The sequence below is a fragment of the Physeter macrocephalus genome, chromosome 17, assembly GCF_002837175.3.
Source record: "Physeter macrocephalus isolate SW-GA chromosome 17, ASM283717v5, whole genome shotgun sequence".
NCBI lineage: Eukaryota > Metazoa > Chordata > Mammalia > Artiodactyla > Physeteridae > Physeter > Physeter macrocephalus.
In genome coordinates this window covers 13,649,428-13,671,392 of record NC_041230.1, presented here as the reverse complement: position 1 = coordinate 13,671,392, position 21,965 = coordinate 13,649,428, and the positions used below count along the sequence as shown (strand labels likewise).

The 21,965-nt window shown below is 44.0% G+C and overlaps 1 protein-coding gene across 7 annotated transcripts in view; it reads left to right on the top strand.

The window, feature by feature from the left end:
* Nucleotides 1–21,965, top strand: part of GARRE1 (granule associated Rac and RHOG effector 1) — an 85,896-nt gene that overhangs the window by 51,108 nt on the left and 12,823 nt on the right. For all 7 annotated transcript variants that reach the window (XR_008615533.1, XR_008615532.1, XR_008615536.1 and 4 more), the window contains 7 exons: nt 5,338–5,547; nt 10,751–10,891; nt 11,109–11,204; nt 11,329–11,490; nt 13,735–13,893; nt 16,312–16,409; nt 21,500–21,625. Coding sequence is in view for 2 of the 7 variants with exons in the window: in XM_055079045.1 (XP_054935020.1) it covers nt 5,338–5,547; nt 10,751–10,891; nt 11,109–11,204; nt 11,329–11,490; nt 13,735–13,893; nt 16,312–16,409; nt 21,500–21,625 (992 nt within the window). In the remaining 5 variants the exon portion in view is untranslated. The remainder of the gene's footprint in view (nt 1–5,337; nt 5,548–10,750; nt 10,892–11,108; nt 11,205–11,328; nt 11,491–13,734; nt 13,894–16,311; nt 16,410–21,499; nt 21,626–21,965) is intronic.

The window sequence follows — 21,965 nt, the reverse complement described above, 5'->3', positions numbered from 1 at the left end:
CTCCGCGGCATGTGGGATCTTCCCGGACCGGGGCACGAGCCCGCGTCCCCTGCATCGGCAGGCGGACTCTCAACCACTGCGCCACCAGGGAAGCCCCCCATTCTCGACTTTTAAACTGATCAGAAGTAAATGCTAGAACCCCTGGAAATGTTTGACAGTATGGTATATGTGACACTTTTACTTGTTCTTCACTCTGCAGGGATGTGAGAAAGACGAATTGTTCAGTGGGGTTGAGCAAAAAATGAACTTAGACATTGTGTATATTGATGTGAAAATCACAAGGTGTGTGGCAGGTGGGGTGGAGTTGGGTACTTCGTGACTTCAGCACGTGCAGATATAGTAAGGGCTGAGTCAGGCCCTGGCCCTAGAAGAGGAGTAGCTAAAATTGTGAAAATATTCTAGGAAGGTAGAGTTGACTATGCTGGTGTAGAAAGAGTGGTCTTTTAGGGTTCAAAATAGGATGACCTTAAATTAATAAAATATAAAAATCACCAAAAAGAAAAGGTTTCCTGTTTATATTCATGAACATAACCCCCTTAGCAGCACATGTGGTACGTTTATAGGGGAATGGGAAAGTGAACGTGTACCCTTTTCCTCTGCCATCAGGGATTCCCAGAAAACAAGGTTTCATTTCAGTAGATCCTCAATGGCTGTTTATAGTAATCCAGAATGCTCCATGGATATTTGGAGGCAGAAGTGACAAGGTCGTTTATTGTCTATATTCAGGAATTGGGCCTTTATGAGGAATTTAAGTCACGCCAAAATGTTTCTCTTAATGCAAGTCTGATAACAGCCTCTTATTGCCCCAGATTCCATCAACTTGGGATGTCTTGGGATGAATGGATATTTTTTTTACTAATGCAAACGCCAAGGGTAGGATCAAATCTGATTGCTTTCTTCATAATTATTGAATGGTACTGATGTGCTGAAGGCCTGAACAGATGTTTTGGGGTTTGGAATTCCTCTAGAGGTAAGAGAAGCTGCTCCTTTTCCCAAGCCCTGTGTGTCCTCTCTGTTTATCATTGCTGTTTGCAGCCAGTCTTAGCAGTCTGCTGTGCAGATCATGAACTTTGAGACTCATGCCACACTGAAGTGCCACAGGCTACCCCACTTTTTACTCTTGTCGCAGTCCCTTTCCCACAGTTAGAGAAGACTGAGCCCTGCCTCTCAGTCTCCGTTTCCAGCCCAGGGAACTGGGCTGACACTAGGGCCTGACACTGTATGGGAGACATCAGGGTTCCTGCACAGGGTTCCTCTCTCCTTCTTGGTATCCTTAGTCACTGTCGTGACTACATCCTGGATCTTGTCATATAAAGATATCATAGCCTGATGGTTAGAACACAGTTTTTGGAGTCAGACAGACTTGACATCAGGTCTGTACTGCACCACTTATTACCTGCTTGACACTGGAGCAAGGTTCTTTCTTCCTCTAAGCCTCGTTGTTGTCATCTATAAAATGGATGAATTGCTATCACACCCCTCAGTCACTTCACTGCACGTCAAGTGCTTGGTATGAGTTAAGTACTCAGTAAATGATAGCTGGAACTCTGGAAGTTCCAGGTTGATAGACGTGGAACTCTATAGCTCCACTGACAGTTTAAACTCATTGACATTTAAAATGTCTCTCTCTTTGACCACTCCACTCATTTGTCCACCAGCTTGCCACATCTGTTCTGCAGCTTCACTGGATCCTGCAGTCCAGGAAACGTTCTCCCCGTGAAAGAGAAAGTAGCTGTCCTCAGCCCTTGGGTCACATGCTTCCAAATTCATAACTTTAGAGTCTCTGTTTCTTTCCAAGTTTCTCAGGAAGACCCCAAGGACTGTCTCATCCCTGTGATGGAGAGGATGGAGTCTGTTACAGGAGGGAAGCTGGGCTAAGACAGGAGATATGGTGGAGAAAAGGAGGGCAGAGGCAGGCTGGAGATTGAGCCTTGTCCTCTATCTGGAAAAGGTGGTGTTTATACGTCTGTTAGTTTAGGTAAACTTGCAGAATAGATATTTTTAAAATACTTTTTCCAGGGACTTCCCTGTTGGTCCAGTGGTTAAGACTCCATGCATCCACTGCAGGGGGCACGGGTTCAATCCCTAGTTGGGGAACTAAGATCCTGTATGCCACATGGCACAGCCAAAACATAAATAAATAAAAAAGCTTTTCCAAGGTCCAGGGTGTAACCATTGGTTTGATTGGCTTTTAATGAATTGTTTACAACACAAATATTTTGTCACAACCCAAATTTGTGCTACATACCTCATGGGTGGGGGAGGGAAATGCTGAGCTCTTGTTCGCATCATTTCTTCTATACACGGAAGAAATTTAGATTAAATGACTCATCCAAGGTCAAGCATGTAATAAGTGGTGGAGACAATATTCCGAATGTCTGCCTTTTAAAACTGTCCACCATCTTTCCCCCCATTTACTCCTGCAACAGAAGCATCCTCCTTCCACCATTCTACCCCTAACAACAAGAGGACCCTCCCCAACCCCCAGCCTAGCATCGACCAGCATTATCAGAGAATGTCCTGTTCTGGGCCCAGGACCCTGCATCAGGCCTTCAGAGGCCTTTTTCAGAATTTTCCTTTCAAAGAGAGAGGGGTTACTCCATCTGTTCCCTTGGTCTTTTCCTCAGAGAGCCTTTTCCTTCCCACCTCACTCCTTAGTGTTCATTCTCCAGTAGCCCCTGACTTTGCATATCTACTTAACTGTTCCCCACCATTAGAAGGTAACCCTCACAAGGACAGTGACTTGTTTGCTGTCTTTCTTACAGTATCTTCTGGCTTTTTTGTGCTTTGTACATATCAGGCATTCACAAATTACACATCTGTTGAAAGAATGAGTGACTCAGTTGTATCTGTCAGAAGCTGAAAGAATATGAGCCTAGAGCAAATGGCACATGGCATCTCCACTTCTCCCTCCTCCTCCCTCAGCCACAGCCTGCCAAGAGGCTAAGGAAGGAGGAGGAGGAAGAGTTTGTGTGCCTGAGGACCCAGCTTCGCTCCTCCTCCTGGGTTTGCTCTGTGTGGAGCGTCAGGACACCATATCATTCTGGCCTAAGCCAGTTAAGGTTGAGCTGCTGTCCTGTGTCTGGTCTCAGTGCTGCCAGCCCACAGCTGTCTCCAGGTGTGTAGAACCTGTTGAAGGCAGGGGAGCACAATGGCTAAGGGCATAGACACTTGAGTCAAATGACCCTTCTGCCACATCCAGTTGTGTCCCCTTGACAAAGTTTCATAACCTTTCTGTGCCTTAGTCTTATTGTTTGTGAAATGGAAATGACCTCATATGGTTGTTCCTAGGATTAAATGAGATAATCTGTGAAATCTTTAGCATAGGTGAAGTACATGCTGAGTGTTTGGTTCAGGCTGGCTGATATTATGTACAATGCTAATTAAATACTCTTTTTTCTGTTTGTGGCACAAGTCCCTAGGTTGCTAGGTCTGCTTATTCTGTGTGGCTCACTCTGTCCCATCTTTGATGGGGAGGAGCTTTGAGTTAGATGTGAGTGGAGACCCAGGAGGTTTGTTTGAGTGGGAATTCAGCCTGTATTTCTGATGGTTCCCTATAGAAGGAGGATGCTTTGGTGTGAGTTTTGTGTGTTTGCTTTAGTTTTGTTCTGGTGATTTCCACAGGGGAAAATAATTCAGAGGGAGTAAGTGTCACCACTGGGAGCTTGCCTGACTCTCTTTCTCCAGGAAGAAGAGCTCTGCCCAGTGGGGGTGGAAAAGGGCAGCATCTGAAATGTGTGCTGGGAGGTGATAGGTCCAAGGTTGAGTCTTATTTTTGGCTTCTCCAAGGGACAGGACTGGGCCAAAGTGTGGGCAGTGGGGTTGGATTTTAGTTCCTTGTAAAAGGCAGTGGAAACCTTCACCACCTCCCCAAGGCAGCGCCCTGAGAGCTGGCAGCTAGTGGGCCCTCTCAGCTATGGTCCAGTTGGATTACAAGCTCAATAAAATAAGTAATTTTTTGTTAGTAAGTAATCCACTGTATAGGCCAATGAAATATGAAATACCTTCCATTAAAAATGTTTGGGGGCTTCCCTGGTGGCGCAGTGGTTGAGAGTCCGCCTGCCGATGCAGGGGATACGGGTTCGTGCCCCGGTCCGGGAAGATCCCACATGCCGCGGAGCGGCTGGGCCCGTGAGTCATGGCCACTGGGCCTGCGCGTCCGGAGCCTGTGCTCCGCAACGGGAGAGACCACAACAGTGAGAGGCCCGCGTACCGCACAAGAAGAAAAAAAAAATATTTTGAATGTTATGGAACATGATAAAGGAGTTACAGAAAGGTTTTGTTGTTACTGTTGTTGAATTAGGTATGGCTAAAACAACTGTAAAAGATTAGAGGGACATGCCAATAATCTGGAAAGTGCTCAAGTTGCTTTGCAAGCAGCAAATTCTTGCTGTCTTTTAAAGAAAAAAGAAGTAGGAAATCATAGAGAACACCTTGTAGCTGGAGTTAACACAAGAAAGCAAACGGGGAATGACAAGTAATGTCAGAGAACAGCTTTAGCCAATGCCAGAGGTTGGCAGATAAAGGCACATTTGTATCTTAAAATGTTATGGTATGTAGTATATTTTTAGTACATATATTATAATTACATATTAATAGTATATATTAACATAGCTGTATATGGTAGTTTTTCTAATGAATTTTCTACTTTAATGGACTACTGCATCAACCAACCAACTACTAATACGTATCAGGTGAGTGGGTTTCTACTGTTCTGACAAATGGACTTACCAGTATGTTTTGTTGACTCCTAGAAGACAGGTCTGTGAGCTTTGTTTTGTGAGACTGGAAATATGACATACAGCTATGTTAATAACTATGTAATAACTATGTTAATAACACTGTTACCAAAATAACCTGTATCTTTGGATTCCATTTCCAATGGAATGTCTTCTTATAGTCAAACTGACCTTTTGGATTTTTAATCACCTGGCTTTTACTCTGCCCTCTGAATACTGTGTGGACAGAATTGGAATTGTGGGTTGCTCTGGTTCAGCAGGAGCTCAAAGACAACCAGGGATGGTGTGAGCCAGAGTCCAGATGAGGGGAGTGGAGAACAGGAGTGGAGGGAGGCTAGATGGGAAGTGGGAAGGCCCATTCGAACCTTGGGGCTTTGCTATTTGGTTCAAACATCTTGATTTCTAGGTATCAGGCCACCCAGGTCCATACGTGAGAACAAAGGCAGATCCTTCTAAAGCATGGTGACTTTTTAACTTCATATGATTTCAGATTTCCAGTTAATTGTTACCTCTACTCAAATTGTTAGTTGAGAATTTGATTGCGGTCATGCAGTAGCAACCCACAGCCTTAAAATCCCTGGCTCTCTTGTTTTCACAGGTGTTGGGGCGATGCTTCTTGACAGTGGTGCAGGTCCATTTCCAGTTTTTGACCCAGGCGTTACAGAAGGTCCAGCCAGTGGCTCACTCTTGCTTTGCCGAGGTTGTTGTGCCAGAAAAAAAGAACAGCAGCAGTGGCGGCGGCTTATCTGGCATGGGCCACACACCAGAACTGGAGGAAGCAGTGCGGTCCTGGCGGGGGGCTGCTGAGGTAACCCTGACTTTGGGGAGATTGGTGCCCTTTGTTCAGATAGGAGAGGCTCCAGAGGGCCTTTACCTGTTGGTTCTTAAAAGAGCCATTTTATGTAGAAGTGTGAGTTTTCAACTGCTGTCATTAGCTTGTTCATTCATTTAACAGTGAATGTCTTTGTAAATGCCCATTTCATGCCAGGCATGTGCAGGCACTGAGGTAGTAGCCTCTACACACAGCCTCCTAAGAGAAAAGTCTTACAAAAACAGGTTTGAGGGGCCGTGGTGGAGGTGTGCAGGAGTCCAGGGGGAGGGCCTGGCCTCTGACAAGAAGTGCAGCAAAGCTTCTAGGGAGAGGGACTAGGAGAAGAGGCTGGAGGGTATATGGAGGGTAAGTGGTCAGCCAGGTAGCTAGGTGGGGATGTAGTAGGCGATGACACATTTCTTGTTGGCATTTTAATTTTTTTATTTTTTAATAAATTTATTTTATTTATTTATTATTTTTGGCTGCGTTGGGTCTTAGTTGCTGTGCATGGGCTTTCTCTAGTTGCGGCAAGCTGGGTCTACTCTTCCTTGCGGTGTGGGGGCTTCTCTTGTTGCGGAGCACGGGCTCTAGGCGCGCGGGCTTCAGTAGTTGTGGCTTGTGGGCTTCGGTAGTTGTGGCTCGCGGGCTCTAGAGCGCAGGCTCAATCATTGTGGCGCACGGGCTTAGTTGCTCCGCGGCATGTGGGATCTTCCCGGACCAGGGCTCGAACCTGTGTCCCCTGCATTGGCAGGCGGATTCTTAACCACTGCGCCACCAGGGAAACCCCTTGTTGGCATTTTAATACTCCTTTGTTTCCAAGGGCAGAAGAAAAGCCTTCCAAGACGAGACTTTAACTAGGACTTACTGTTCCATTTCACAGGGTAAAAGAGACTTTATATTATATAACATTTCGTTTGAATTTAGTTTGAATCATTCGTCAATTAAATTGGCAAACTATTTCATTTTGTTTCAGAGATCTCCTTTAATCAAATTTTTAAACATGATTTTTCAACAGTTTAACATTGTACATTCTCTCATTTTCTTACTTCGGTTTTATGCTGTTCTACTGCATTGTTGTTATTTCTTTTCAATTTCTTTTTCCTGTTTGCTTGTCTGTTTTGGTCTCTTTCATGTTAAAGACTCTCCTCTGCTTTCTTGGTGTTTATCAGAGCAGCCCTGAAATGCAAGTTGGGGGTTGAATGTGGGAGTGGGACCTCTTGACTTCATTGCATGTGGCCGGGCTGTGGGGTCCACACCTTTATCTTCTCATCTTACAACGCTATGGACCCTCCTGGCTGCAACCTCCTGATCATGCAGCTCACATTCACACCCTTCATACCTAACTCAAGGTCTTCTCTGCTCCACCTGTTGGCATCATTCATGCTGAGAATCCAGCCTAAGTGAGGCCTCCTGGTGCTCCTTTGACTACCTCGCCTTGACCTTTCCCTTCACCCACTTCTGTCTGCCCAGGCCTTTCTGCCTTCCTTACTTTGCTTCCAACCAGTGACCCTACTCCACACACACTGAGAAAATAGAATCCACCTGGCAGCAGCCCCTCTTTTTCATGTCCGCCCAAATGATACCCTTTCCCCCATTCAGACCCTCTTCTCTTCCTTCCTCTTCATTACAGCAGAGGAGGTACCCTCTCCTTCTGTCCAGGGTCTGCCTATCCTCACCCTGCCCCCAACCTCAGGGCTTCTTTGGTGGGACCCTGTGTTTTCTCTCCTCCTCGGCGTGCTCCCACCTGTACACAGATATGCTTACAAATAAAAATCCTCCCTTCCCTGACCTGTTTCTCTGCTCTTTTTATAGCCAACTTCTTGAAAGAATTGTTCACTTCACCTTTAATTCATTCTAAAAAAGATTATTATTATTATGAAATATTTTAAGCATATAGAAAATGTCATACATACCCATCTATATTACTTTTAGCTTTGTCAAACGAATCTTCACTTTTTGCCCATTTGCTTCATACCTTTTATTTTTATATAATTTTATTTATTTATTTGTTTTATTTATCTATTTATTTATGGCTGTGTTGGGTCTTCGTTGCTACGTGTGGGCTTTCTCTAGTTGCGGCAAGCGGAGGCTTCTCATTGCGGTGGCTTCTCTTGTTGTGGAGCACAGGCTCTAGGCGCGCGGGCTCAGTAGTTGTGGCGCATGGGCTTAGTTGCTCCGCGGCATGTGGGGTCTTCTTCGACCAGAGCTCAAACCCGTGTCCCCTGCATTGGCCAGGCGGATTCTTAACCACTGTGCTACCAGGGAAGTCCTCATACCTTTTGTTTATTTATTTATTTTTAGCTTTTTTTTTTTAAAATTCATTTATTTTATTCTTTATTTGGATGCGTTGGGTCTTCATTGCTGCGTGGGGGCTTTCTATAGTTGCAGCGAGCGGGGGCTACTCTTATTGCGATGCACAGGCCTCTCATTGCGGTGGCTTCTCTTGTTGCGGAGCACGGGCTCTAGGCACGCGGGCTTCAGTAGTTGTGGCACGTGGGCTCAGTAGTTGTGGCTCGCGGGCTCTAGAGCGCAGGCTCAGTAGTTGTGGTGCACGGGTTTAGTTGCTCCGTGGCATGTGGGATCTTCCCAGACCAGGGCTTGAACCCATGTCCCCTGCATTGACAGGCAGATTCTTAACCACTGCACCACCAGGGAAGCCCTCATACCTTTTATTTTTAACAGGAAAATATTATTACAAATGCACTTGAATTCCCTTTGTACTTCTCCACTATCTTATTCATATTCCTTTCTCTCTAGAGATAAGCTCTTGATTTTGGAGTTTGTGATTGCTATGCATATTTTTATATTTTTATTGTATATGTATGTATCCATAAATATATTGTTTTGCACAATATGAAACTTTATATAAATGGTATCATTCAGTTCACTAAAATCTGGCTTCCACTCCTACACAAGAACGTACCTTGTCTTGTCAAGGTCACTGGTGCCTTCCATGTTGCCAAAAATAATTGGCAGAAATCCAGGGATCCCGATGACTCCATTCAGCAGCTCACAGCGACACGAGCCCTGGAAATCCTCTCCCCTTGTGGAGAACCAGGTGTTCTTAGGTACCCTCTTAGCTCTTAGGCTAGCCTCTCCATCCACTTTGCTAGCTTCTCTTCAACATAACTTATGAATATGAGTTTCTCAAGGCTCAGTTCTATGTGCCCTCTCCCCTAGAGGGTCTCTATCTAGTCTTGGAACTTTAAAAACTGCTTGTGGGCTGGGGCCACAAGCACACAAATGTGTGTGCCCGGTTCACTTCCCCCAGGGGCTCAGGCCCCTATATTCAGCTGCTGCCCTCCTCAGGTCTTCAGATGGCTCAGCCCTTAGCCTTTCTGCACACACTGTTCCTCCTCAAATCTTCCCTGTGCTAGCATGTAGTGCCATCCCACACTGGGTCCTTTGTGCAAGAAACCTGAGATTTATCCTCCAGTTTTTCTGTCACATCTACATCCAATCCATAAGAAAGCCCTGCAGATCCTACCTCCAAAATATGACTGCAAATCTGTCCCTTTCTTTCTGTGTCCACTATCACTAACCTAGTTCAGGGAATCATTACTCTCCCCTGACAGCTTCAGTGTCTGGACCTGCTTCTTTCCTTTCTGTCTTGCCGTCCTTCATGTCTCTCCATTTCCTTAGGGTAAAGTGTGGACCCATCCCCATGACCTCCCTAGTCCCACATAGTCTGGCCCCTGCCTCCTCACCAGCGTCATCCGTGGCCACTCTCCCCTGCTCACTGGGTTCTAGTTCCTTTGCTGACATCTCTGCCTGTCCTACCCCCACCCCACACTTCTGTTGACTGCCTCCTCTGCCTTAAACTGAGCCCAAAGGATGATTTCTCAGTTTCTCGGGCGCTCCCTGTTATAGTTCTCTATTTCCCTTGGGATGTTTTTCTCCATTTTATATTTTTTAAATGTTTTATTTGTTTGCCTTTTCGACCCATGAAGCTGTCAGCTCCAAGATGGTAGGGACCAGGTTTTGTGCTCCACTGTCTATCCAGAGACACCTAACATAAGACCTTGTGGGCTACATATTTGACTAAATGGAAGAGTTCTAGAAAGAGAGTCAAATGGTTTTAAACTGTGAGACTGTTAGGGTTCAGGGAATGGTTGATATTCATACAGAATTTGTGGAGCTTTGGAAATGTATGGCATTATAGCTGCTAGTTAACATCCTTTAGTCCTGCAATTTTGGTAAATATTACAACTCCTACCTTGGCCTAGAAGAACAAAAATTAACTGTTAAAAAATGTTATTTGTTGCACAAATGTTATTGCAATAAAAATAGACGTTGAAAAATTGAAAGACAGTTCATCCTGAATCCTTCCTTCCATCTAGTAAATCAAATATATATTTTTCTGTGTTCTCTAGTCCTGACCCATATGTATAGATAACATTTCATCACAAGACACAGATTAATTTCTTCTTGTTTTTCTTATGTAGTCTTCATAAACATATTTAGTGACTAAACAATAAGTATTTCATTTTTCTGTGCAGATTTCAAAAGTTCTTTTTTTCCTCTAATGTTACAGTGTATGTTTTTTTCCTATTTTCCTGTTGGTGAGGTTTTTTACTTTGGTGTATAGGATCACCCAACCATATATATATTGTTTAATTCTGGAAACTCCAAGGGCCAATATACTAGGGTATCTGTCTTTTTAAAGCAGGGAAATTTAAAATGTGAATGTTTTTAATGTGTATGTTTATATGTAATAAAAAATAAAAAAAATAATAAAATAAATAAATTAATAATAAAAATAAAAATAATTAATAAAATAAAAAATTTATATGTAATATAGATATAAAATAAATAACAGGTAGGTAAGTCTTTTTTCCAGGGTTTCTTTTTTTTGGTCATACCACATGGTTTGTGGGATCTTAGTTCTCTGGCCAGGAATTGAATCCAGGCCCTCAGCAGTGAGAGTGCGGAGTCCTAACCACTGGACCGCCAGGGAATTCCCAGGGGTTTCTTAAATAAGGTAGTTCTATTGTCAGGTTTGCTTTCTCTTCAATGCTTGATTCAGTCTTTCAGAACTTCTGGCTGCTTGCTCACTTCGAAATACAGACGATCCGGAATGTCTGGTTTATATCTAATTCTTAGAGAGTTTCTTGCTTTACTATAGTTGTTTTCTGGTTTTTTAATTTTGCTAGTATCTGTAAAATCCTCTTTTACCTACCAGTCACCACTTCTGTTGCAGGCAACATCTAGACTAAGAGAAAGAGGCTGTGATGGCCGCCTGGCAGGAATTGAAGTTCAACAGCTCTTCTGTTCTCAAAGTGCAGCAATTCCTGAGCACCAGCTGAAAGAACTGAACATAAAGATTGACAGTGCTCTGCAAGTACGTTTTTCAGAACCGGCACATTAATATCTAAGGGATGAAAACAAGGGAGGGAGTTAAAGTCGTGATGCTGAACCAATTGGAAAGAGTAATAAGATGGTAGTTCGCCTCATGTCTTTTAAATAACTATAGAAATTTAAAATTTCTGTTTTCATTGAACCTAGTCAGTTTATAATCTGCTATGTAATCTTGATTCTTGAAAACAATTTCTTTGCAGGCGTATAAAATAGCTCTGGAAAGCTTAGGTCACTGTGAGTATGCAATGAAAGCCGGTTTCCACCTGAATCCAAAGGCAATTGAAGCCAGTTTGCAGGTATGCTCTTCTTTCTGGTAGCTCCTGGGAGCTGTGGTATGGCATTCATGCCATCCACATGAGGCAAATGTCTTGAGAGGTGAGCTGTGGGTCACCTCTCCTCTCCTATCCAACCCTTTTCCAGGGCTGCTGCAGCGAGGCAGAAGCACAGCAGACAGGGCGGAGGCAGACCCCACCGCAGCCCATGCAGTGTGAGCTTCCCACCGTCCCTGTGCAGATAGGATCGAACTTCCTGAAGGGTGTCTCTTTCAACGAGTCGGCCGCCGACAATCTGAAACTTAAGACGGTAGCTTTCCTTGGGGTTCCAACAACCCGGGTGTGAACTCGAAAACAGAGTTCTTAAGGAAACCTGAGGGCTTGTAAAGAATCTAGACTAAAAAGCAAAACTTAAGTGAGGACGGGAGGCACTGACCTTGCTCAGTAAGGTGGTGTCTAAAAGCAGACTAGGGTGACTTCTTTTTTTTTTTTTTTCTCCATTTGGTAGGTCTTTATTGAGCATCCATTGGTGCCAGGCTAGGAGATTTGACAGCCCACTAGGTTGTGATAGGAACACAGAACAAGGGGGCCTCACCTGGAGGATTAAGAGATGTGACTCTTGAGAAGAGGACTTTAAGCAGAGAAAGACCTGAATAATAAGTATGGGGGTGGGGCTGAGGCTGTGAGATGGCCAGGAAGTGAGAGCCCATCCCAAGAGCTGAAGATCTTCCTTAGAGCTGTAGCTGGGGCCCCCCTGGCCGTCCAGGACAGTCACTAATGAGATTCGGATTTAATTGTCCTGAAGTGAGGCTTGGGCTCTGGTATTTTGTAAAAGTTGTCCAGGGGATTCTAATATGTAGTCAGACCTGAGGGCCACCGTCTAGAACAAGGGGAGACATGGTAGGAGCCGAGGCTGGAAAAGCAGCCCGGAGAGGCCAGAAAGCCCCCAGTGTGAGGGCTGGGCTCCATCGGCTGGCATCCCACCAAGACAGGTCGTGTAATGAGGTTTGCATTTTGGAAAGATCACCCTGACGTCAGGATGGATTGTGGCTGGGAGGGGAGCAGCACTGAAGGGTTTTGGCCGTAGCCCCGTCAAGTGATAATGGGAGGCGAGTGGAAGCATTCAAGAGCCATCTAGAAGTTATAATAAGCAGGACTCAGTGATTAATTGGCTGTGAGAGGGAGGGGAAGGGAGATGAGGCCCAGCTTTCTGACTTGGACAGCTGCTTTGGTGCTGTTTATTGAGGCTCGGGGATAGTCGTCATAAAATATATTTTTGGACGTGATTTTAAGGTTGCTTTTGAAATGTCCAAGTGGAGCTGTTCAGCAGGCAGTTGGATGTATGGGTCTGGAGCCCCGAAGTGGGATCAGGGCCGGGGTCCTCAGAGGCAGATGGTCGCTGGAGCCAGAAGAGAGGCCGGGGGATCCAGGAAGTGTGTGGAGAGGGAGGGTCCAAGGAAACTTTGGCATTTAAGGCAGTGGCTGTGACCATTTTATAGTTACACGGCCACAAATGAACTTCTTCAGTAATGTGCTGTGTCTGCCACAGCATACTCTCCTTACAGTATCTTGATCTGAGTACATTGATGCTGTGAATCCCAACTTGCTGGGAGAGTTCCGGATCACCAGTTTATTATGAGAGGACGTAACTCAGGAACAGCCAGATGGAAGAGATGCCTAGGGCAAGGCATGGAGAAGGGGCTTGGAGGTTCCATGTTCTCTCCAGGCACCGCTGCCCCAGCACCTCAATGTGTTCACCAAATCAGAAGCTCCTAGGGTGACTTTTTAAATGAGACTTTTGCCAAGTTAGTTTTATTCATAATTTTGTTTAAAATGTGTAAAATACAGGGTTTTGAAAGTACACTGTAAAATGCTGTTTATGATTAATGTTTCAGTGGACTCTCATAAATTAAATAAGAGGAGAAATCTTGTCATAATACTGAAGTAATTAGGACTGTTTGCAGAGCATCATGTGTGCCAGGCATTGTGTCAAATGCTTCCCATGCATTGTCTCAGTTAATGCTCACCCATGAAGTGGGTACTGCCCTTTTCCCCACTTGACAGATAGAGGAACTGAGATCCAAGGCCACACAGCTAGAAAGTTGTAGACTGGAATTGGAGCTTATACAGTCTGTTTCCAGAGTCTGCATACCTGACCACTTGTTCATCCAAAATAAAGATGAGGTTTTCATTGGTATTTACTTTCGCCAGATGATTTTGTTTCCTTATTCAGAGGGATTCAGAATTTCAGAATTCCTCAACCAGTTTGCATTAGCACATTGCTAAATAATGCTATATTTTGTGCTAGAATAGAAATCACATATGTGTATTAACGCACATGTATTCATATCTAGCCAGTCACGCTACAGGGTTGAGAAAATCTTTGAAGGTAATTAACGATAATTACTTAAGAAATTAAAATGACATGATATGGGAGTACGTAAAATGCTCTTCTCTTGAGGACTATTGTGTACCCGTAAATGCATTTCTACAAGTCTTAGAACCTGGTATGGCTTTATTTTGAGGTGCGAACTCTCTTTTTATCAATCTGTAGCATACAATGTTACAGCTGATCAAGGAGGCAGGCTGCTATAATGGAATCACACCCAGGGACGATTTTCCTGTGACTGAAGTCCTGAACCAGGTGTGCCCATCCACGTGGCGGGGTGCGTGCAAGACTGCCGTGCAGCTGCTGTTTGGCCAAGCTGGGCTGGTGAGTGAGCACGTGTGATGGATGGGGGAGAGAATAGAGGAGGACGTTTCAGGCACGTGAGGATGTGGTGTGGGCACCAGATAGAAAAGGTAAAGGAAGAACAGCATTAAAAAGTCTTTTTTTTTCTTTAAGAGATTGATAATATGTATTAGCAGGCGACCTAGTTGCAAAATGATGTCTCAGGCTTTCCTGATTTTAAGGAAACCATTACATTAGTAACGGTTTGATAGGACCCTTCACCTGGCCTGACTATTCAGGAGCCACAGTGGATGTCTTTCTGTTGCTCAAACACACGAAGCTTCTTCCTGTCTTAGGCCTTTGCCCCTGATGCTCCTTTTTCCTGAGAATGCTCCTCTCAGATCTTCATGTGACTCACTCGTTCTCATTTTCCTGATGTCAGCTCAAATATCACCTCCTCCAATGGTATAAGTAGTGCCCGCATCCAGTCACTTTGTATCCCAGTTCTCTGTTTATGCAATAAAATAACAGCATCAACTCAGGTAAGTTTGGTCTTTTCACCTCTGGTGAGAAGAATAACTTTTGCCAAAGTTGGGTGGGGTCAGGAAATCAACATCTAGGTTTTCGTTAGGTACCTTTGACCCGTATACCTTATGTTCTCATCCCACTTTCTAGAATTAAATGACTGCTTTTTGAAGAGTTATAGCATTTCAGAGATTAAAGGAAGCTAATAGAGATTTAGAAAATGAAAGAACTGTTTCTCTAATTCCTACTTCATTCATAAAAGGAGCTGTTGGGAGGATGCAGTCCTTTTGTTTGGTGTGAGTGCGTGTTCAGGTGGCCCAGCTCAGGGTGGTACTGCCTTGTAGAGGGCCAGGTGGGGGCCTGCCCACAGTGGTGAGTTACGTTTCCCTTAAGATCTGTTCCTTAGTATAGGAACCCCTAAGAAAAAGAGTAAACTGGAGACCCCCTGCTGAAGTATGGAGGTTCCCAAAGACCATTTTAGCTGAAACTAGGAGAACCATGGCAATATGCTCTCCAGAAAGGAGTGTGTAAAATAAGGCAGGAGGACCCAAAGGCTTTTTTTTTTTTTTTTTTTTTTTTTTTTTAATTTTAGCTTAGTTTTAAAAATATTTATTTATTTGGCTGTGCCAGGTCTTAGTTGCCACATGCGGGATCCTTAGTTACGACGTGCAGACTCTTAGTTGCAGCATGCATGTGGGATCTAGTTCCCTGACCAGAGATTGAACCCAGGCCCCCTGCATTGGGAGCACAGAGTCTTAACCACTGGACCACCAGGGAAGTCCCCCAAAGGCTATTTTAAGAAAACATCGTTTAAAAAATAAGTCCCGTGTTATTCAGAGAGCAAAAACTTCTTCCTAATTCCCTCTGCCTTGATCCCAGGGCACCTTTGTTTGTGACTGATAAAGAACCTTTAGATTATTGTTCTGGGGATGGGAGGAGAGAGGAAACACCTGCCTGTTCCAACAATGGCTATTACTTGGACAGGAAGTCTTTTCCAAAGGACATTGCAGACCAGCTGTGAGAACTCTCTTTACAGCCATGGAAATCAACTCCATTAGAGGCTGAATTTGGAATCCTAATAAGCAACTCTGCATGGCTTTGCCTTTTCTGAAATGTTACAGATTTGGTTTTAAAGTGTTTTATGACTATTTTCTTAAAATTCTTTTAGTTATTTGAAAATATATTCATCACTTTGTCAGACTCTTTAAATTACAAAGCATACTGTATCATCTGTGTAGTATTAAAGACTCCTCCAGGGAGTTCCCTGGTTGTCTGGTGGTTAGGACTCCATGCTTTCACTGCTGTGGCCTGGATTCAGTCCGTAGTCGGGGAACTGAGGCCCCGCAAGCTGCACGACATGACCAAAAAATATGAAGAATAAAAAATAAAGGCTCTCCTCCAAATGAGAGGAAATCATTGAGAAAAGGGTTGGTTCTTCATTTTTCCTGAAGTAATTTTGTTTTTATTGATGGTTGAGGATAAAATGGTCTTTACAAAAAGCTTCATCCACTTCTAGCTTGGATTCAGTCATTACAGATAGGCTTTTCTAAAGCATTGGTTTGATTTTTAATGACATTTTTACTTCTTTTAAGTGCATAAAGTGAAAAAATACTTACAAATGAAACAAAAGAAACAAGGTAATTCCTAATGAACATATTTACAATTTGGAAGAAGTACTGAAAATGATTGCAGAGTTTGCTACCTCCTGCACCTCAAATGTGTTTCTGTTTATTGAGGTATTACTGTTTTCAGTCATCTTTATTACCTGCTTTTGTCTCCGTGGGGCTCCTGACTGGCCTCTGCGTATCTGTCTTGCTGGGGAATAGTTCTTACCAGAGACCAGAGTCACTCAGCATTGATAGGCTCATGCATTTGATTTGTTTATGATCCGTTTTCCTCTCTGAAAGCTGATTTTTGTTTTTGTTTCTCTGTTAGGTGGTAGTTGATACGGCGCAGATTGAAAATAAAGAAGCCTATGCCCCACAAATCAGTTTAGAAGGCTCCAGAATTGTGGTTCAAGTCCCATCCACATGGTAACGTGACTCTTACATTAACACAAGCCTAATCTCTGATTGATGTTTGCACATCTTTGAAAAGATTGCATTGTTTTGGACAAACCCTACGCTAGCTCACACAACAGGTCTTACTACTTGTGCGGGTTTGTGGTCAGTGGAGGTATGTTAATGCCATGTGTCATGATTATTGGTACACGATAAGGAAGCCAAGATGTCTGAAAAATAGTCTCATTGACCAGTAATGCATCTAAAATGTTATATACTCATGGATCATAATGAGCAATATTATCTTTTTGTGTTACTGAGTCCACAGCTTTTGAACAGAGTATATCATTTTCTCTAAGTCACCCAGCATTTCTTTAAAGCTGAGTACAGAACATAGAACTTCTTCTCTTCTTCCATTTCTTCTCCTTCCAGCAATAACCCTGCTGATCTGGAGCTCATGTCATTACACACCCAGTGTAACTGCAAATCTGGAGGCAGACTGAGCTGTTCTTATTTTTAAGTATTTGATTATATTGGTAAACTTATAATAAAGTATTCTTCTTAATCTATTCAAACAAAAGCTCCTACAGATCAGTAAGAAATGGGCAAGGCACATGGACAGGTAAATCAGAAGAGACATGGTCAACAAAGAGTTGAAGAACATGTGTAACCTCACCTAACAAAGAAAGGAAGGCAAAGTAGAAAAACAATACAATGTTATTTTGCCCATCATGTTGTTGAATTGTTTTAGAATAACAGTACTAGATTTGGGCCAGGCTGTACAAAAACAGGCACAGATGTTGTTGAATAAATCACACAGCCTTCCTGGAGGGCAGTTTCATTTGTCAGATGCCTAAAATAAGGGCTCTGACCTCAGCAGTTCCACCTCTAGGGATTTATCCATGTGATGTGCACACAGATTCAGCTGAAGGATCGGCATCACAGCTTTACTAGTAAACAAAAAAAATTAAGCCTATATTGGAAGACTTTTGCTATTAAAATTATGATCAGAATGAATATTTATAGAAAATGTGTAAAGCATTTAGGTAGGAAGAGATAGAGTTAGTAAGGAACAGTGGCACTATTGGTGCCCATGTGGACTAAAGTGGTAGCTGGGTAATACATTCGAATTGTATTTAAATCATTTCTTCTTGAAATGTGACGGGGGCGGGGGGGTCCAGTGGAGATTCTGCCGAAAGTTTTAGAATTTGTTGATATATATCAAGTAAGGGTTGGCAGTTTACTTCATGTCCCCAAATCTCCCTTTTATGAGTTTCTTCCCCAGATTTCTAAATTTGATTATTAATATGGCATAACATTAATTTTTTTTTTTTTTTTTTTTTTGGGCTGCGCCGTGTGCCTTATGAGATCTTAGTTCCCAGGCCAGGCCCTCGGTAGTGAGTGCGTGGAGTCCTAACCACTGACTGCCAGGGAATTCCCCAAGCAGTAGATTAAAAGCTCACTTTTTTGTAAGATTTTTGTGTTCCTGAATTCTTAATTTGTTTTCTAATTCAGGTTCTTATTGAAAAATATTAAACTTAACCAGGATTCTCATTTTAAAGAAAACATTTTCAACTCCTGGATAATTGGGTGAATATAAAGTTAGTACTAAAATGGTTAACCCTGCAGTTTACTTCCACAACTCTCCCTGTATGATTGATTTCCTATGTAATTCATTGCACCTCCTTGAAAGACCTCATAGACTGCAATTACTTGGAGAGGCTCCCTCTGCTGGCTACTTTTGGTAAAAATGCAAAGTTTTATGTTTTTGTTTCAAGTTACAGAATATGTGCTTGTTGAGAAGAACTCAAAAAGAAGTGACTGCTTTATTCCACCTTTGGAAAAAATGAAATTATTAGCAAAACTAGTCAAGAATTTATTATATGCTTTGCTTTTAATAAAATGAAGTGTCTAGCTGCCAGATACATTTTTTTCCCTCAAAGAAAGTAAAACCTTACTTAGATTTTTTTAACTTGTCATATTTAAGCTATTCACCCATTCTTTCTTTCAACAAATATTTACTGAGTACCTAATATGTGACAGACACTGTTCTAGGCTCTGGGAATTTAATCATGAGCAAGACAGACAGGGTCCCTGCCCTTAATAGAGCTGGCTTTGTTATGGCATGGGGTTGGGGAGGGGACAACTAATAAGCATAGGAGTTAACTTCAAGCACTGGCAAGCATATGAGGGGAATAAGAGTAGAGTGACATCATCTGATAGAGAATAACAGGTAGAGATGGCAGGAGGAGGCTATTTTGGATGAGGAGGTCAGTCATGAAGGGTCTCTTTAAAGGATGTGACATTTGAGAGGAGCCTGCCATGCAGAGTGCAGATGGGGAAAGCATCCCAGGCCGAAGGAACAGCAAATGCAAAGGCCTGAGGAGTGAGCTGGCATGGCTGGAATTATGCTAGGTGGTGTTGAAGATGGGGATTCATAGAAGCCAGGACTTGCAGGGTCCCTGAGGGACTTGGATTTTATCTAAGAACAGGTAGAAGGTTTTAAGCCAGTCTGGGTGATTTGTCAAAAGAATGGACTTAGTCTCTTCAGGGGGTTTTATTGATCAACTCTCAAGACTGATGAATAAAATTAAAATGCCAATTTGTTGATTTTTAGAAAGAGAAATTATTGTTATCACCAGGAACTCCTTTCTGCATGACCAAAAAATGCTCATCTAGTGGGCAAACATGTGACCAGCCAGATCACAAGTAGATGTTGGCTTGGGAACATAGAACAAGTGTGTCCTGGTAATCAGCGATTCCAGGCTGAGAGAATCAGGTGCATGAACCTCGGCCAGGTCCACTGGCCAAGATTCTCTCCCAGGAGCCCAGGGTCTGACTGGGCACTGGCAGAGCTTGCCTTATTGCTCACTTTTTCCAGTGTTTCTGAGGCTGGCTGGCTTACATCCTCACAGATATATTTCTTCTCAAGCCAAAGTCATGTTGGGGAGTGCTGCTGCCTCCTTAGGATGGCTTTGCAAGTGTTGATTTCACCATTTAACTCCCAGAGAGCCTAGGAACAGACAGATAGCATCTTCCTGGTTCTCCCTCTCAGAAAAGGCCTTTTGGTGGAGGTGCCCTGGGTGGGCAGTGGGGACCTGAATGGTGGGAAGCAGCTCTCAGCTGGTAACAGTCCAGGCAAAGGTCCTGAGATGTGGGCAAACCCAACTTACTCAGGGCGTGTGAGAAGGCCTCAGCTGAGACAAGGAGAGGAGAGGTGACAGCTAAGAGAGGTGTGGCCAGAGAGGCAGGAGGGCCAGGTCACAAAGAGCTGTGGTGAGGGGTTTGGATTTTATTTCAGTCATGATAGGATGCCACTGGAGGGTTTTGCACAGGGGAGTGGTGTGTTCTGATTTGTGCTACAGGAGGCTAGGCTCTGTTGCTATGTGGAGGGTGGGCCTTGGAGGGACAGGACTGGAGAAAAGGAGACCAGATGGGAGGCTGGTCCTGAGACTCAGGTGCTGGTGGTGTCTTGGAGTAGAGCAGTAACGAGAGAGGTGGTGGAAGTGCCTGGATTTGGATTGTGTTATGGAAGAGCCGGCAGGATTTGTTGATAGACTGGATGTAGGAAGTGGGGAAAACTAGCAATGACTCGTAGGTAGACAGCTGTGCTGCGTACTTACTGAGGAAGTCATAGGATTCAGAGTGGTTTTGGCGGGAGGAGAGGGATCAAGAGTTGTACTGACCAGGCTCCCTTTGAGCTGCCTAGTAGGTGTGCGAGGAGAGCTGTCAAAGGTGCATTTAGATATATGAGGGTGGCGATCAGGAGAAAGGTCTAGACTGGCGAAGACAACTTGAGAGTCTTTATTGTAGGGATGGTCTATAAAACCAAAGGACCACGTGCAGTCCTCTAAGAAGAAGGGACGAAGCCTGGAACGTGCCACGATGCAGAGGGAGGGGAAGGAGGAGCAGGACAAGACCAAGAAGGAACTGCCAGCCAGGTAGGAGGAAAACTGAGCAAGGTTGGGGTCACGAAGGCTGCAGAAGACAGTGATCCAGGAGGAAGGAGACATTGCATGATGTTGCTGAGAGACTGAGTAAAGTGGAGACAGGTAACTGACCCTTGACTTTGGCACGATCTGAGTTGTCTGATAAAAGCAATTTTAGTGGAGTTATAGGGATGAACACCTGGTCAGAGTGTGATGAAAGGAGAATAGGAGGTAAGGAAGAGGAGGAGACTGTGATTTTGTTAAAATGGGGAGCAGAGAAGTGGGGCAGTATCTGGAGTGGATGTGGGGCTAAGAGCAGGTGGTTGGCGATGCTAGTCTGTTTGCCAAAGGGACTCTCACAGGGGAGAAATGGGGTGATTACTCGAGTGAGGTCCTTGGGAAAAAAGCAAGGCTGTCCGGCGCCATGTGCTGCTCAGGTGGAGGGTCAGCCCGTGGCAAGAGCAGGTCTTGTGCTCTGACAGCAGGGCAAGGCAGGGTGTGTGGGCACAGACACTGGTGAACTGGTGGGATTAGTGGTGAGGGTGGTTGAAATCTCATCTGCTTATGTGTTTTCTCAATTAAGTGAGAGTTGAGATAGCAAAGAATGGGAGATGGTAGGGATAGCAGAGCTTTCAGGAGGGGGAAGGTAAAACAGTCATCTTGGAAAGGGAAAAAATTAATTTCCAGGAAAACCATGTTTATTGTTTATCTGAAGTTTGCCAGGCTGGCAGACAGATTTTTTCCCTCCACTGACCCTTGGTTTCTTAGGTACAAGTGTGAAGTGCTGTAGCGGGAGGGAGGGGTGGGACGTTATGGAAAAAGTTTGTAAAGGAGTACATACTGTGCCAGAGCACAGAATCTCAGCAGGGTAGAGAGGAAAATAAGGGCTGAAGCCGATGTTCGACAGTGAGAGGGCATTAGGGCCCTTGGAAGGCAAACCCTCCACCGAACTCTTCTCTTCCTACTAAACAGACTCTAGACAGTTAGAAATTTATGGAGACCCCAAGCCCTATTGCTTCCTCCTCCTTTTGTGGAGCAACAAGTACAAGTGTTAGCCCTGTCATCCTCTCAATGTTCTTACAATTACCAAATTTTTATTTGATGCCGAAAGCTGTGGCCTTTTGTATAAGGCCTGCTTGAAAACCCTTTGCAGACAAGTGCAGCCCAGACTCACGCAGCCCGGTTCACGCCTAGGTGCCTGAAAGAAGACCCCGCTACCATGTCCCTGCTGCAGAGAAGCCTCGATCCCGAGAAGACCCTGGGTCTGGTGGATGTGCTCTACACGGCTGTGCTGGACCTTACCCGCTGGAGGGCAGGGAGGTTGGTGTCCCCACCCGGCACTTGAATTGGTTCATGTTCAGGTCCACACCTAGGGACAGTGTGACCACTTACAGGGTCATGTGAGAGTACCTCACTGATAGTACGTTAGTAAATAAGGCAAGAAAGGGAACTATTCAGCAACTTTTTTTTGGAATAATTTCAAACTTACAGAAAAGTTGCAAGAATAGTACAAAGAATTGCCCTTTACCCAGATTCCCCAGTGTTAACATTTTTGCCTTCATTTGTTTTATCATTTCAGAGTTAAGTACATCAAGAGGATTTTAACCCAACTTACATTCTCCTTATGAACTAAGAGCAGAAAAATATTTAGAAAATGTAC